This window comes from Melozone crissalis, unplaced genomic scaffold (assembly GCF_028551555.1).
Source record: "Melozone crissalis strain CALT ecotype California unplaced genomic scaffold, PUWL_Pcris_2 ptg000006l_1, whole genome shotgun sequence".
Lineage (NCBI taxonomy): Eukaryota > Metazoa > Chordata > Aves > Passeriformes > Passerellidae > Melozone > Melozone crissalis.
In genome coordinates, this window is record NW_026535784.1 from 39,512,817 (window position 1) to 39,527,643 (window position 14,827).

At 39.4% G+C, this 14,827-nt stretch overlaps 1 protein-coding gene across 2 annotated transcripts in view; it reads right to left on the bottom strand.

Annotated features, from left to right (window-relative positions):
- Nucleotides 1-14,827, bottom strand: part of MANBA (mannosidase beta) — a 48,171-nt gene that overhangs the window by 20,112 nt on the left and 13,232 nt on the right. For both annotated transcript variants that reach the window (XM_054290114.1, XM_054290121.1), the window contains exons 5-9: nucleotides 13,685-13,808; nucleotides 11,093-11,268; nucleotides 8,364-8,474; nucleotides 3,164-3,315; nucleotides 1,940-2,057 (exon numbers count right to left, since the gene is read on the bottom strand). In XM_054290114.1, coding sequence (XP_054146089.1) covers nucleotides 1,940-2,057; nucleotides 3,164-3,315; nucleotides 8,364-8,474; nucleotides 11,093-11,268; nucleotides 13,685-13,808 — 681 coding nt within the window. The remainder of the gene's footprint in view (nucleotides 1-1,939; nucleotides 2,058-3,163; nucleotides 3,316-8,363; nucleotides 8,475-11,092; nucleotides 11,269-13,684; nucleotides 13,809-14,827) is intronic.

Genomic DNA, 14,827 nt, shown 5'->3' on the forward strand with positions numbered 1-14,827 from the left:
TCCTCAATATCAGGGTTACAAAATATTTACCCTTAGGAATCAGCTCCTGACAGCCTACATTGAGGAGAGGAATATTGCTCAGTAGATGAAGTTCTGTGAGTTTCAACAGAATAATTAGATATTGAACATGTAGCAATTTGCAGCTGAACAGAACAATTTCATATTTATTTACTATTCTCGCAGGTGTAACACCAAATCCCCACTACTTAATGAGAAGAGACAATAATTCTTCTGATGTGGCACTGAGCACACTTAACAGATCTTAATTTGTACTTGTTAAGAAAACATCTCCATACAAAATTATCTAAAAACCAGCAAATCTTACCCAGTAAGAGGGGCAGAAACAAGCTAGATGCTCTAAAAACACAGTGATCTTTCTCTTCAAAGAAAGATCAAGTAGATACTACTAGAGAACAGCAAGCCTTTCAATTCAAGAAGAATAAACTCCATTTGTACCTTGCAAACTACAAAAATGGGAATGGAAGCCCAATGAGAAGGATAAGATTTCTTGTTTACTGTTTTGTTTTTTAAACTGCCTTTTTAATAACCTTGAGGCTCCTTCTAGTCTGTCTAAAATGTTAAGGAAAAGAGCTCTAGGAAGGAGCACCTTAACCCAAAGGGGTCTGTAGGAGACTCCACTTTTCTAACACTGTGCTACATATTGAGAGACAGAGACCAGCTCCTCATAGAATTTCATTTTCATTGCAGTGAGAATACACTTTTCCAAGGCTCTTTTCAGCACACATTCCCTAAGGAAACTGAAGATAAAGAATAGGACAGTGGGGGATAATGGATCCATTAATAATTGTTACAATCCTAACACTGTACAGAAAAAGCAAAGCTATTGCTGCAGAATCACTCATAATCCTTTAGTGACTGTTGGTGTCAAAACTCTCTATTGAAAGAAACTTTCTCACTATTTCTCTCAGTGAGCTATCACTGGTTTTCCTTAAGCACAGTTTGACTCCAATGCACTTTTAAGCCTTTACAAGATCATCAGAAGAAACAAAACCAAAAGCCTCCCCCACTGCCCCTCCCGAAAAAGAGTCTGATTTTCTGCATTTACTTGCTATTTTGGCTGTTAAATAGGATCTAAATCTTGCACTGAGCACTGTACAGACACAGATCTATGTGGCCTACTTAAGGAGCGTAGTGTTAAAAATTGAAGAACTGTAAGTGCTCAGAAGCCTTGAAAATCAGGACACTCATTCAGATCACTAAAATAGATGTAACTTTTTTTTTTTTTGCAAGCACACCCATCTGAAAGCAGCAAGGTATGAATTCTGTTTCCCTGCCTCTTATGGTGTAGACTAAGACCAAACACACTGGTCAGAATTTTTAAGACCAGATGTAACTTGGCCTTCATTCATCTAGTCACAACTTCATCAAAACGTATTAATATATGCCTCCAAGCTTATATAATCAAAGGTACTCATCCAGGATTAGTGATTGCAGCAGGTGTTCACCTTACAGCTACATTTACATTCAATTATAGTTTGTTCAAAATGGCTCCTTGGATAATGCCTTCCACGTTCGTCCTTGGACCAAATGAGAAGTTTGAACCAAAACTGCCCAACCCTTTTCAGCTATTGCTAAAAAGAAGAAAATGCTTTTAAAAGAAATAAAATCCATTTCCAAAACTGAGATGAGCAGAGCCACCTTCTACCTAGTGGTGACCTTCTACAATAAAGTCTCCAAAATATCACTTGCAGATTCAGTCTCTGTAATCAGAAACCATTAAAATTACAAAGAACTTAAAGAAGCCCAATCAGTCAACCAAAAAATCAGGTTAATCTGACCTCTTGCGTTGATACTCTACAGTGTCCTTTGGAAAGATGGTTAGAACTTACGTATTAATTCTCTTTTTTTAAATTTGAAGTGGATTTTCATTTACAAGTTCTTGTCAGTTTTTAAATAATTATTCTGTGTTTATTTTTACCATTATTCCTATTTCATCACAAATATCGTAAAATTCATCTTGTTCATATACTCCTCCTCCCCAAACCCGAAGGGCATTCATGTTAGCATCTGCTGCAGACTTCAAGAGTAGCCTTAGTCTGTCAAATACAAAAAGGAGATATACAAGTTTTGTGAAGTTGTATTAGTTAAGAATTTCTAAGCTTATACAAAAAACGAAGAAATGAATGCCCCTACCAAAAAAACCACCCAAATCTAAATCATTACTAGGCAATCTACGACTTATAACTCTAACAGAAAGTATCAAAATACTCTGGTTTCTAAACTTGCATGTCTAGACAGAGCTCTCAAAAAGCAGTTTTTTGCATAAAAAAATTGCTTGATCCTGTTAACACTTAGAAAATAGATGGAGTGACACATGTGTAAGTGCTTTTACAGAAGTTTTGGCAGGACCAAATTTAGAAATACTACGTTTTATTAATCATGTTGGTCTTTTCTCCTCTGATATTACTTGCTTTGTATGTCAATTACTTGAATTCAAACTCTCTTTAAACACAATCAGGAATGTATATCCTCTTCCTGAGTTCCATAATGCATAGAGAGAATAGGGGAGTGAGAGGGTGAGGAGAAATACTGAGACTGGGAATCTCATTTTAAGGGTTTTAGGCTTCATTTTTCCTTAAATCATACTGGTAGCCTCTAAACTGCATGTGAATGCATGCAGCAGCATGCTCTGTTGAGCTGACTCCCCAATATCCCAGAGCAAAGCTTAGACCAAGTACAGGACAGCCCCATCCCACCTGAATCTCTGTGGTGCTGAGCACTGAAATCCAAGCAGCCTAGATGAGATCAGGAGAAGGGGAGAGGCTGCCATGCACCTACATAACCCTGCATGATATGGGTTAGAACATGGATGAAGTGCACATCCTCTGACTACCAATGGATGTGTCCAGACAGGATCAAACAGACTGAGGCTCATCCCTAAAAATACCCAAAAGGCCAGTAACTATGAACTGCAAGCAAACACATTCCCACCAGCAATTGCACCTACATGCCTTGAACATCACTCAAATCTGTTCATGTTAATTAACCCTAATTCTGTAGCCTCCCCCTCCCACCCACAACAATTAGTGTTCTACCTTGAAAGTTTTACCCACTAAAGCCAACCTTTGATAAAAGGTGTAGAGAGAATCAGGAGGAGGAAAACATTATCCTTTATCCTTAGAGAACATCAAATGTGGCTTACGTGTCAGAGGTCACTCTGTCCTGGAAAGAATCTGCTGGAATCCAGTTTGAGCCCTTAATAAAAATGGGTCGGCCATTGATTCTGAAGTAGAAACTCAGACCTGGTGAGCCAGGAATAGGCTCCTGAATAAGTTCTACTGTCCGAAAATAAACCTGTGAAGACATGAAACTTAGATTTAAAGCTGACAAAAAAGGAATTAAAATGACATAAATAAAGAAAATCATTACAAAAGGGATGTACAACTGAACAGTAACAGCTCAGAATTTGTCAAGGAGTCAAAAGACATGGACTCATCTCTCAAATTCCTGCTTGCTGAAAACACCCTGTAACAGTACTAGGAAGCATTCTCCCAATAAGCCTGTTCACTTTTTAAAGTTGCTATCATATTAAGAGAGAGAAAGAGAAAGCATGAGCAAACAATGGTACATGTGCAGACATGTATGTAAGAGACAGGTGAAGTTTGGTTTTTGCAGAGTTCAGTCAAAAGTCCAGCAAGAGGAATGCAGGGGTTCCACCAGATCAGAAGCACCATGTGATCTGCAATTTTCTCTACCAGGAGACTGCAGCAGCTCAGTTTTAAGTCTTGTCCCTGAACAGCTAGAATGAGATTCACATAGTACAAGCAAGATCTTCTTTTACTTCTCTGAAATGACACTTTTTAAATAGATGTAACACTTACAGAGAAAAAAACACCCATGCAAACACAAATGCCACTTTGCAAGTGAAAGGCCTGCTGGCCATCACAGCTGTGTAGGAACAGCATGATCAGCAATAATGACTCAGAGTGACCAGTTCAGCTAAATAAACACTTACTGTGAGTAAAATATTAAAGATAAAGCACATCTCAAGTAGAAGCAGAGGCCAAACTTTTACAGCTCCTCTTTCAGCCTAATACATGGTGACGCAGAAACAAGAAAACCTTCCTTTCTCCTGATGCAGGTGGAATTAAAGCTCCCAGGAAATAGTTCCAGACGATTTCTAGGACTTCACTACAAGCAACAATACTGCTCTGAGGGGTATCCTGACTGCACTGACACAAACAGCCATGAGGGAGCAGTTAATGCACTGCAACAGCACTGACCCCTTCCTTATTTGTACAGTGCTTTCCCCACCTGCCATATCAGCTCCTGCACACCTCCAAACTCTTCCAGAAAACAGCTCTTTCAGGGACACTTTAAACATCTTCTCCTGTACCCCTGTTCCAGTTCAACTTCCTTACGTCAGGAAGAAAACACATTTTCTTTATTGCACCTGTTGCTCATTACCATAGGGAGAAAACTGGAAAATTAAATAATGGGAAGGAAAGCTCACAGTAAATTTTAGCCAAAACAGGCTTGAGTGAGAAGGGCAGGAAACAAATTTTTTCTAAACTACTCCTAAGATAGCAACCACTCCTCTCTCAGATGACTATTTGCTTTACCTTTTCAAAAGGTCAGTTTGTAGAGTACAACCTGTTCTCCCTCAGCTTCAGCTGAGGCAAGTATATGTCACTAAACCAGGCTAAAATTAACCTAGTTAAGTGCAAATGATACACCTGTCTTTAATACAAAATGCAACTCTCTATTTCACACACCAGACATGGTTGTTATTCAAAAGGGAAATGATTAATCCCACTAAGAGACTGCATTTTCTGAACATTCAGCTTATCAAAAATCACACATATAGACAGAAAACTATATCTAGCAGTAGGGAGGAAAAAGGAAATCACCACTTTTTGATTCCTTTTTGGTGCCTTTAAGTTAACTGGACAATTATTAACCAAACACCTGAACAGAGACAATGCATGTGACAAACCAGATGCATTAGCAGAGGTCACAGATCACTAAGCTCAACCTAAACAGCTCTGCATCATGGCAGCAACCATTCCTAGATTTTTGCAGACCTAGTTTAACAGGAGAAGTTGAATTTAAACAATAACCAAAGTTTCATGCAATTTTCACAGTTACTCTAACTCCTGAAGGCTACAGGAGAGAAACTACAGTATGTGAAAAAGTTCTGACCTTCCTACACTGAATTCAACTACTTGGAGAAAAACTCCTCAGTCTCCATTGTGGCTCTATTTTTATGGCACTAAGTGGAATGGGACTTGCAGTTGGAGCTGCCAAAGTATTTGGGATGTCATCTTAAGGGATGTCATCAGGCAGGTAGGGACTGTCTCAGAGTGCATTTGTAATGGAGCATTTATATTACTAACAGAAGTAATGAGACACTGCTTTATTCCTGCTCAAGTGAACTGATGCAAGTGGCCAAGGCAACCTGAGAGGCTGAAACACTCAGCCAGGACCACCCAGACAGCAGGAGCAAGAGAAAAAGCTCCTTAGCCTCAGCTTACATTCCCAGGCCCCCAAGATTCAGCACAACTCCACTGCTTCCCCGGGGCCAGCTGGTGACAGCACATCTTCCTGTTCCTAATACAGCTTCCTTCTGCCTTGGAGGGCTGAAAGAAGGGCAATGGGAGACTACCAGCATCTGGCAAGCTTGGTTACATGCCCTCCTGGCTACCAAGACCTTGGCCACCCTTAAATCTGTCTGATAGAGCTTGCTGCCTGAGGGCTGAGCATTTCTCTCAGCCTTGGGGCACACACAAGGGGCTCTCTAGCCACCACAGACCAATCAGCTGGTTCTGAGCATAATTATGAAACAGATACCTACCTTTTTAAAGCACATACAAAGGCCTTGTACACAGTTAAGTGACCTGTGGATAATCACATTTGGCATTCCCATATTTAGCAGTAGGAAAAGTAATAAGGATGAAGATGCCTAGAGCTGAACTAAGATCACAGAACAACCCAGCGACCTAACAAATTAGAACACAGCATGAAAGTGGTGTGAAAACTACAAAGCCAGAAAGAAAATACTTCTGGAAGTCATGCTAAAATGCCTGAGGGGAAAAGAGTGTGTAAAGGGATGGAGGGAAAGACTGTCAGAGGCCAAGATTTTAAAAGTACAAAAATAGCCTTAAAAACCAAAAAACTCCGAGTACAATGCTGGAGAAATGAGCACACAGAAAGATGGGGAAATAGAACTGAAAAGCAAACAAATGCTTCATGGGGCAATGAAAGAGGTAATAAATGTGGGGATGGCAAGAAATAAGCAACTTATCAATAGCAAACAGGACCCTCCATCAAGAAAACCAATGTCACTGTGAGATATGACTTTGTTTCACGTTATCCTGAGAAACAAACTCTAGAACAAAATATTCAAATGGAAAACCAAGCCAAAACCAAACCACATCCTATCCTAGATGTTGGCTTTTATTCTGCTTTGGTTTTCTGCTGCTCTGAACAGGAATGAGTAAGTACTTCTCTGAGCCAAAGAGATTCCCAGCACTGCTGGCTAGAGCTCTATAGAGCTCCTGCAAGTACATACTGGAAGGCCACCCAGAAACATTCCCAAAGGATTGGTTAAAGTTTTGAAGACTACTCTAGCATGTCAGAATCCAGAAAGTAGTTCAAGTTTGGAGTAGCCAAATCTGACATAAGATCAAGCTGTGCTTTCTCACATGTACAGTTCTCATGCTTCAGTTTTTTCCTGTCCAAAGTTAAGTAGATACTCATAGGGACACAAACCACTTGTAAAATGCCTCACCTCTGCTTTTTTTCTGGGGGGGGGGGGGGGAAATATGCAAGTAGGAAATTTATTCTTCCTGAATACAGTCAGTACAACAGAACTGACAACAAAACAACTTTCAGGAATATTAATCCCTGATTGTATCTCCTGAACTACTCAAAGTTCTTATTAAGCTATATGAATGTTGCTGTTCAGTCCTGCTGACATGAGAGAAAATTATGCTACAACATGAAAAACCTGCATACAGATCCTTTTTCCACTCATACAGCTCTGACTGGGGGTGATGGTGTGTCTGTGCACGTGTATCTGTCAGAAACCAAGACAGAGATGCACAAAACATGGGAAGGATGACCAGACTTCACGCTGTAAGCTGTAAAGGCTTCATATGCTGGTTAATTCACAATGCCCACTATGTGGTGCATTTGGGGATTTTTTCCCCCCTCTTTCCCCTTAAGGAAAAAAAAAAATAAGAGGCTTCTGTTGTAGACCGCGAAGTCCCCATGATCTCATGCCACAGAGCTCTATGAAATATTCTGACACAAGCACCCAAATGGAAATTATTAGCTTTCCTATCATTGTGTAATTTTCACATAATAACAGAATTTTCCTTTTTAGAGGGTTTATAGTTGTATTTCCTACCACCAGTTTTTCCAAGCAACACATGCTGTGTTTACTTGGTGTGGGTTTTTTAATTGTTTCAAAATTAGAACACTAATCATAGCAAATTATTATTATTATTATTATGACTTCATAATCAAACTAGGGGCTAGTCCTATAAAGATACAACACCAGAAGCTACTAGTTTTCCTAAGTTTTTTTCACACTAATAAATGTTACAGCAAATAGCAGTTCAGATGCCTGGTGACCAGATTAGTTTTTAATAAAGCAGTACACACCAGAAACATCTAATAAAGGCATACATTTATGTGGTTGTTAACACATGTTCATGACATAAGGAGGCCAGTCTAATCTCTAAGATTTTTATTTCTAATGGACAATTGGAAATTACCTCCTCTAGGCTCCTTAGTAAAACCAAACAGATAATTAAACAGCCAGTGTGTTAGGGGAACCCTTATGCAAAACCACACAAATATTACTTTTATGGTCGTATTTAAGACCTTATCTTTTCTTAAGCCTGAAGCACACCTAACACATTCTAATAAATAAACGTATGTTAGGTTTTTAGGAATGTGTCTATCCCATAAATTTTTACAAACTGAAATTAGCAAAAAAATCTCAGTAATAAACCTTTGCATAATGTTACAGAAATCTAAAAGGGTTTTTCAGTGCATGATACAAGATCAAGAGCATGGTATATGAAGTTTAGAAGGGCTGTTTTCTTTTCATAAGCTAGAAAACTTAAGAAGTAAACACGTTTTCTCTTCTGAGGTTTCTGGTTAATTGTAAACCATCTTGCAGCCTCAAGTAAATGCATCCACACAAGGTGAGAGTACCAGAAAAGAGGTAGCCACACATTGTGACATTAAAAAAAAACTCATTTCTCATTAGTATTTTCACATGCATATTACAACTGAGCAAAACTTTTAAGAGCTCTAGACACTTGTTATGCAGAGCAGATGTCCTAACACCAACAGTGCAATGCCAGATGTAATTAAACTTTAGGGCTCACCTTTGAAAACTTCTCAATCTGGCATCCTGCCTCCATCATGAAAGTTGTTGTCATGTTGTATCCAGTTTGCTTTCCATGTCCATTTGGCCACCAAACCTCCACTGCAGCACTCTTGAACACACAAGGGAGAAAGCCTGAGCAATAGGTATAACAAGAGGTATCAAATGCACCTGGGCTCAGATATCTTTGAGTGAATTACCACAAGCCTAACAAGGTTTTGTGCCTCAGCTGAGACATGCTAACCTTCTCTCCAGCTGCAGCTCTGAGGTAAAAATCATTTAAAGAGAGAAGTGTGATTGTGTGATTTCTTCTGCTCAAGTCCAGGCTATCACTTCATTTTGTGCTCACAACAGACCATGAGCACACCTGGACATGCAGGCACACATCTAGCACTCCTCAGCTGAGGTACACTGACACACTATTCCTCCAAACCCCAAATATCTGTGTCAGCAGCAGCCATTGCTCACTGAGCTCTGTATCATACACCTCCTCTCATTGATCCTTTTACCTATCCCATGCAATATTCAATATACAGCAGTAACACTTTTCAACTGTGATTCTGGTATTATATGACCATAATGACTGCTTCACTTATGTCAAGCTTTTAAGTCAAATTCTTTCATTCATTCGGTAATTTTCTGATTTGTCTCTATATGTTTCCTAATCACATCATTAGTACTCCATAATTTTTACAAACATGAAATACAATCTCCAAGATGACAGAATATTTATCTTCACTCTAGCAGCCTTCTTCTGCCGCTCATTCCTGTTGCCAGCATTTGCCTGTTGCGTGCATAACACAGAAATTGTGGAAAGAAAACAATAATGCATGCAACCAAACAATGGAGGGATCAGCACTGAATTTAGTCATGAAAGGAGTATCTCAATCTTTTCAAATAAATTGAGGCCAGAAAACAGCCCAGCAATATGTTTTGCTGTGGCTATACTTGGACACAACCACGAATATATCATGAATCTATCTTTCAGCTTCTCTGATAGAGAATTCTCACAACCGCTGGTAAGGAAGTTCTGACCTCTGTGCTGCATGGATACAAACGGAAGCACAGACTCAGCGAGAGCCTCGACAACAAGGGAGTGTTCGCAGCTGCCTGGAACGACTGGATGTCTCATTGGCCACTGATGATGTCACCTCTCTGCTCGCCACTAGCTGATAAGCAAAACGCTGTCACGTTGGCAGCACAGCGCTCTGCGTGGCAACCGCAGGAAGGCTGATACACATCTCTGCGATATGCACCACTCGAACACCTACTGACTCCACAACGTAATCTGCAATAAGCTCTTCAGTAAAAATACATTTCTGGTGAGGTCTCAGTATCTAACATGCACCACACAAGTCTGTGTACAGAGTAAGTGCTCTGTTAGCCTCATCAATACATTTCAGGGCTTCTCATAAAATCAGCTGATGTGAATTCATGCAGCAAAGCCTTTTGTGCACAAAGAATAATGAAACACTGCTGCCTCTGCTCTGAAGGAAGTGCTTCCTTCCAGACTTGCAGTTGCACTATACTAACAAATTTCTTCTGAGGCTGGGACAACTAAATAGGCAAAAATAAGTTTTGAAGTTTCACTTTGCAGTGCCTGTTTAATGTAATCCATTAAAAAGACTAAGCAGAGACTCATGGTTGCTTTAAATGAAACTGGGTATTGGTAATTGCTCATGTAACTTGCGTATCAGATGACAGCAGTAAAAAACCTGTATGTTTCTATGCTTCTCTGTCAAAATAAAACAAAGCACATAAGCACACAAGTCACAGAGTGTGCACACTGGAACATAAATACCCTGCTTGCTCTCTCTCCATGCAAACAGCTGACAAGTGAACTCAAGAACACACGCAGACAATGCAGTCAAACAGGCAAAACAGATGCAGCATTACACAGCAGTGCAGAAAAACAGCAGAGCCAGTAAAATATAGAAGAGCTTGAGGGCAGACCCTTTATTTAGTGCTACTAACTGCCAGTATGGTCAAAAGCCCCAAATTCCTGCTCACAGCACATCACCCACCCACAAATGTGTGTCCTGCAGCACTGAAGCTCCCGTGGAGAACTTCATCAGGTGTGGCTCCTGCTGCACCTGCCAAGGCTCCCACTCTGCCCACTGGCTGGAGCCTGATTTTTTAATTGAGTTTGCTCCTCATTAGAGCACCTTCTACCAGTCAAAAATTCCTCCTGAAATGTGCCTATCGAAAGGACTATAAGCAAATGTAAGGGGTATTACTCCACAAAATTTTCTTTTGTTTTTATTTACCTGAAAGTAAATAAATATCTACTAAGAGGCTTGAGGAATGCTTCCTCTCTCTCCTGAGAGAATCCTATGTATTGTAGTATATTCTGGTCCCAATCAGTCCAGTAAACAGTAGCATGTGAGATACCTGCTGCCAGTTGAAGTGAAGTGACACAGGGTACCCAAAGGTTATTTACCTAAATAACTCAAAAAAGGTCATTTAACAGTGGCCAGTGATTATGTGACCTTTTTCTAAGGCTTCATCACCTTTTGGCAGTGAGCTACATAGCTTCACAGACATCAGATTTTAGAAATGAAAAGAACTGTTCTCCTACCCTGTAAGGGATACAGAACTGTTGTTAAAGGTCAGGAAGACACTAAGGAATGGGAAGGAGGCCTAAAACTGGCATGGAGGCAGAAAGTCACACTGGAAACCAGGGGAAACATTTTGCAGCTGAACTAGCTCTCCACACACACACCTCTTTACCTTGTTGATGTTTACATGCAGCACAATGCTGCCTTCTCCAGGTTGAAGCTTCACACTGAACGATTGCTGCGTTTGTAACTTGGGAATGTTCACAGTCACGAGACCTGCAATTGGCTTGGAGCTGACTACATCAAAAATAGACTCGACTTCAAGACACCACTGCTGAGCACTCTTTACTAAGTGAAGAGGGAGAAAAAAATGGGAATTTAAGAATTATGTTTATATGCCTGTTAGTTAACATGATCTTTCATTAAAGAAAAAATTCAAAAACTAAGATTAAATTTAACAATTTTCAGGCTGTGTCTGAACCAGCCTACATGGTTAATCTGCTTATTTAGTGTATTTGACATCCGAGTCCAATGGAACAGAACAATGCAATATGATTTATATTTTTTAACTCTTTTTTTAATTCAAAAGCCATCCAGGCTTTTTTCAGAGCTCTGTACAAAAGTCAGAGACCTTGACACCAGTCACTACATTAGGAAGGAATTTTTTCCCACCAACTCCCATAGACATTGTATTTGCTTTTAGTCAGCACTCATATAAACATGGCTCTCTTTGGGAAAGATTGTAATCACATGCCAGTACAATCACTTTTGTCAATGAAACAAAAACAGTATTAACAGAAAACGAGCTGAATTCATCCCAGACTCACTGGACAAAATGAATGGAGCTACACTGGGGATGAATTGGGCCCACTGTGTCTAGACTTGACAGGCTATATCTTTATGTCCCTTCTCCCACCCATGTGTTGTGAAAGAAACAAATTAATGACTTCCCTGAGATCTCTCTGAAGTTACCACAGAGCATCCTCTCTTTTACAGACCTTACTGAATAAGGAGAGGCAGGGTCAAGGGTACTCAAGATCTATGTGTAAATTTCCCACTAACTTCAACAGTTGAATTGCCTAGCTACTAACACAGCCTGGCTAATCCTATACTTCAAATATTGCAGATCAACATAAAAGCAAAAGCAAACAAAACAGAAAACAAGGAGAACTAGAACTAAGACACATTTTGTATACGCAAATTACTAATAACTTGCTTTCTCTTTTCATTTATATAGTCTAGCTCTCCTTGCTTCACAAGGGAAAGAGAGCTCACTCCAAAAAAGAAAGAATTGCATTCAGCCCTGGTGTGATTTTCACTGTTTTTCACAGAATGAAGAGCAATGATTGAGTTCCCAAGTTTATATTACACCCAGCATTACTCAGTGAAGACCAATTCTCTGAAATGTGGAAAAGGTTTAACAGTACCCACCCCACAAAGGTCAGACATTACAGTGCATTCTTCCTCCCTTACAAAAGCATATAGAAATTCCAACCCACTCCTAACTGCCTGAACTGTGGGGTCTAGACAGAGAAACCAAGAACAATGAATCTTTCACAGACTCAGTGGTCAAAAGGCTATGACACTAAATCTGATGAACAATAAAAGTACATATGCAGCTTAAATTCAGGTTGTTCATTTACTCTTTCTTTTTCAAACGTTATTATGTTTGAATACTAATAAGCTCTTGCTCTGGTTCCAAGCCACTCTCTGCTGAAGGAAAGAGGTTTGCTGTCTTCACTTACCCAGAGAGCAAGACTTTACCTACCAGAAGGTGGAGTTGTGGGAATGTGGGAGGGACCAGAAAAGATTTTTACTGTAACTACATTTCAGAAAGCACACAGTCTGTGCTGGGGCTTTCCATGGAAATTCCAATCACGTCAACTCTATTTAGGACCTGCAGCTATTTCAGGATGCTTTAAAAACAGCCATGGAGTGATGTCTTCCTCTTTTATTCATACACAACAAATCTATTCCCAAGAGCCAAAATTCAACCCACTGTAGAGGACCCACGTGCTGGCCTATACTCCACTGGGTCAACAGGCAGTGAAAAAAGCACGTGGGTGGTCTCAACCAGGCATATCACCATTTGCAGAAAGTTTCAAGGGAAAATTAACTACTTCTGCACAGCTGCAATGATCTTCAGGACAAAGGAGAGGAAAATCAGAGACCACTGCAAGAGAAGAAACCGGTTTGGTAAGTTAGGTACAAGAATGCAGGAGGTTATCCTCTCCAATTGCAGCTTTAACAATTATCCTTGCATAGCACAACTTGCTTTTTTCTCTCAGACTTCATGTTGTGTCCTGAAAACTCAGCACTCTTCGAACTCTGCTCACTGTGCATTTGTCCTTCCAACACAAAACCAAATTCCCATAGCAGCTCTGCCTTTGTTTGAAATGAAAGTGAGATGAAATAAATAAAATGAGACATATTTACAGGGAGTCTTGGTGAAAACACATGAAATTAGAAAGGAAATTTTTCAAAATCAAAGAAGAGGTGCTAATCTCAATTATACTACATTTATTTCTGCAGTTATTCAGGATTTTAAGCAAAAAAAGATTCTGAATTCTAACATTTTTAACAGTTATTGTTTGTATTGAAGTACTGTTTCAATACCTAATAAAGGTGTGTTCTGGAAAGAACTACACACAAAGTCATAAAAAACCCATAGAACATTTCCTTCCTGACAGTTAATTTGGCTTACCAATAAAATGGTTTGTATTCTAAAGGTGAAAGCAATAACAAGACAAAATAAGAGACTTACCAAAGAGAGGAGTTATTGAAAAATAAATCAGGTGATAATGGTCATAGGCCTCAATCCTAACATCTTTCCAGATTCCTTGAGTGGGAAAAGAAGGGCCCCAATCCCAACTAAATGAGCATTGCTCCTGGAAAACAGAATGATTATGTTACACATGCCTGTTGTTCACATAGACATTGATGTCTTGCCAGAAATAAAAGACATTTGCTATCTGGGAATAAAATATTGACATGCACTGAAAGAACTTTTCCTGTTTCCATAAATCCAGAAGATCCTACAGTATTTTTTCTTACTTCATAACCAGAACTTTGCTGCTACTACCTGTATTATAAAAAAAATTAAATTTTGTATTAAATGTCCGAGTATGGAGAAATTTTGTATAACCAAAAGAGCAAAACAACACTTAGTGCATGGCTAAAAAAACACCAACAAAACCCCAAACAGTAAAGATCAAAAAAACAATCCAGGAGGTTATTCTCAATTCTGTTGTGAATTATCTTTGTTTGTAATGTCAGTATTTAATTGTATACCTAAAAGACTAACAAAGCAGGAAACTGACAATTAGAAATGTTACAGTATTCTAGAAGAAAAGTATCAAATTAAAAACCATACATGAAATAGTTTATCTCCTATTTTGAGTTTTAACATCACAGAGTAATACAAGGAAAGAAATGGATATGTCTGGAGTATTTCTGTAGTTCAGTCATGTTCACTGTTTCTCCCCTTTTTATAGTTCTCTTATACAAAAACAAAGGGAACAAAAACACGGTTGAGAAGTAGCTTAGTTCTGGTACTAACATCAGAATAACTGTCAGAATTATAAAATGCTGCTCAGGCAGAGAAGTATGTACACTAATTTCCATTTAGCTGTTTTCAAACCTGGTCAGACCTCTACTTAACAAATCCCTTGACAACATCTATTCAGCTGCCCTCCAAGTTTCACACAGCCCCAGCCCCCAAAGCAAATACAATAGATCTCCTGAAGTCTTGTACAGTGACACACAGTTCTAAATTTAGAGACTAATAACTTACAGCCAAGGCATACTAATTTGGGCAAACCACATTGCACAAGTCTGGCCTATCCCTTGCACTGCCAGTCAGCCTCCCTGTCTATCAAACTGCAAAAGAGCCTTCCAGGAAGCAAAC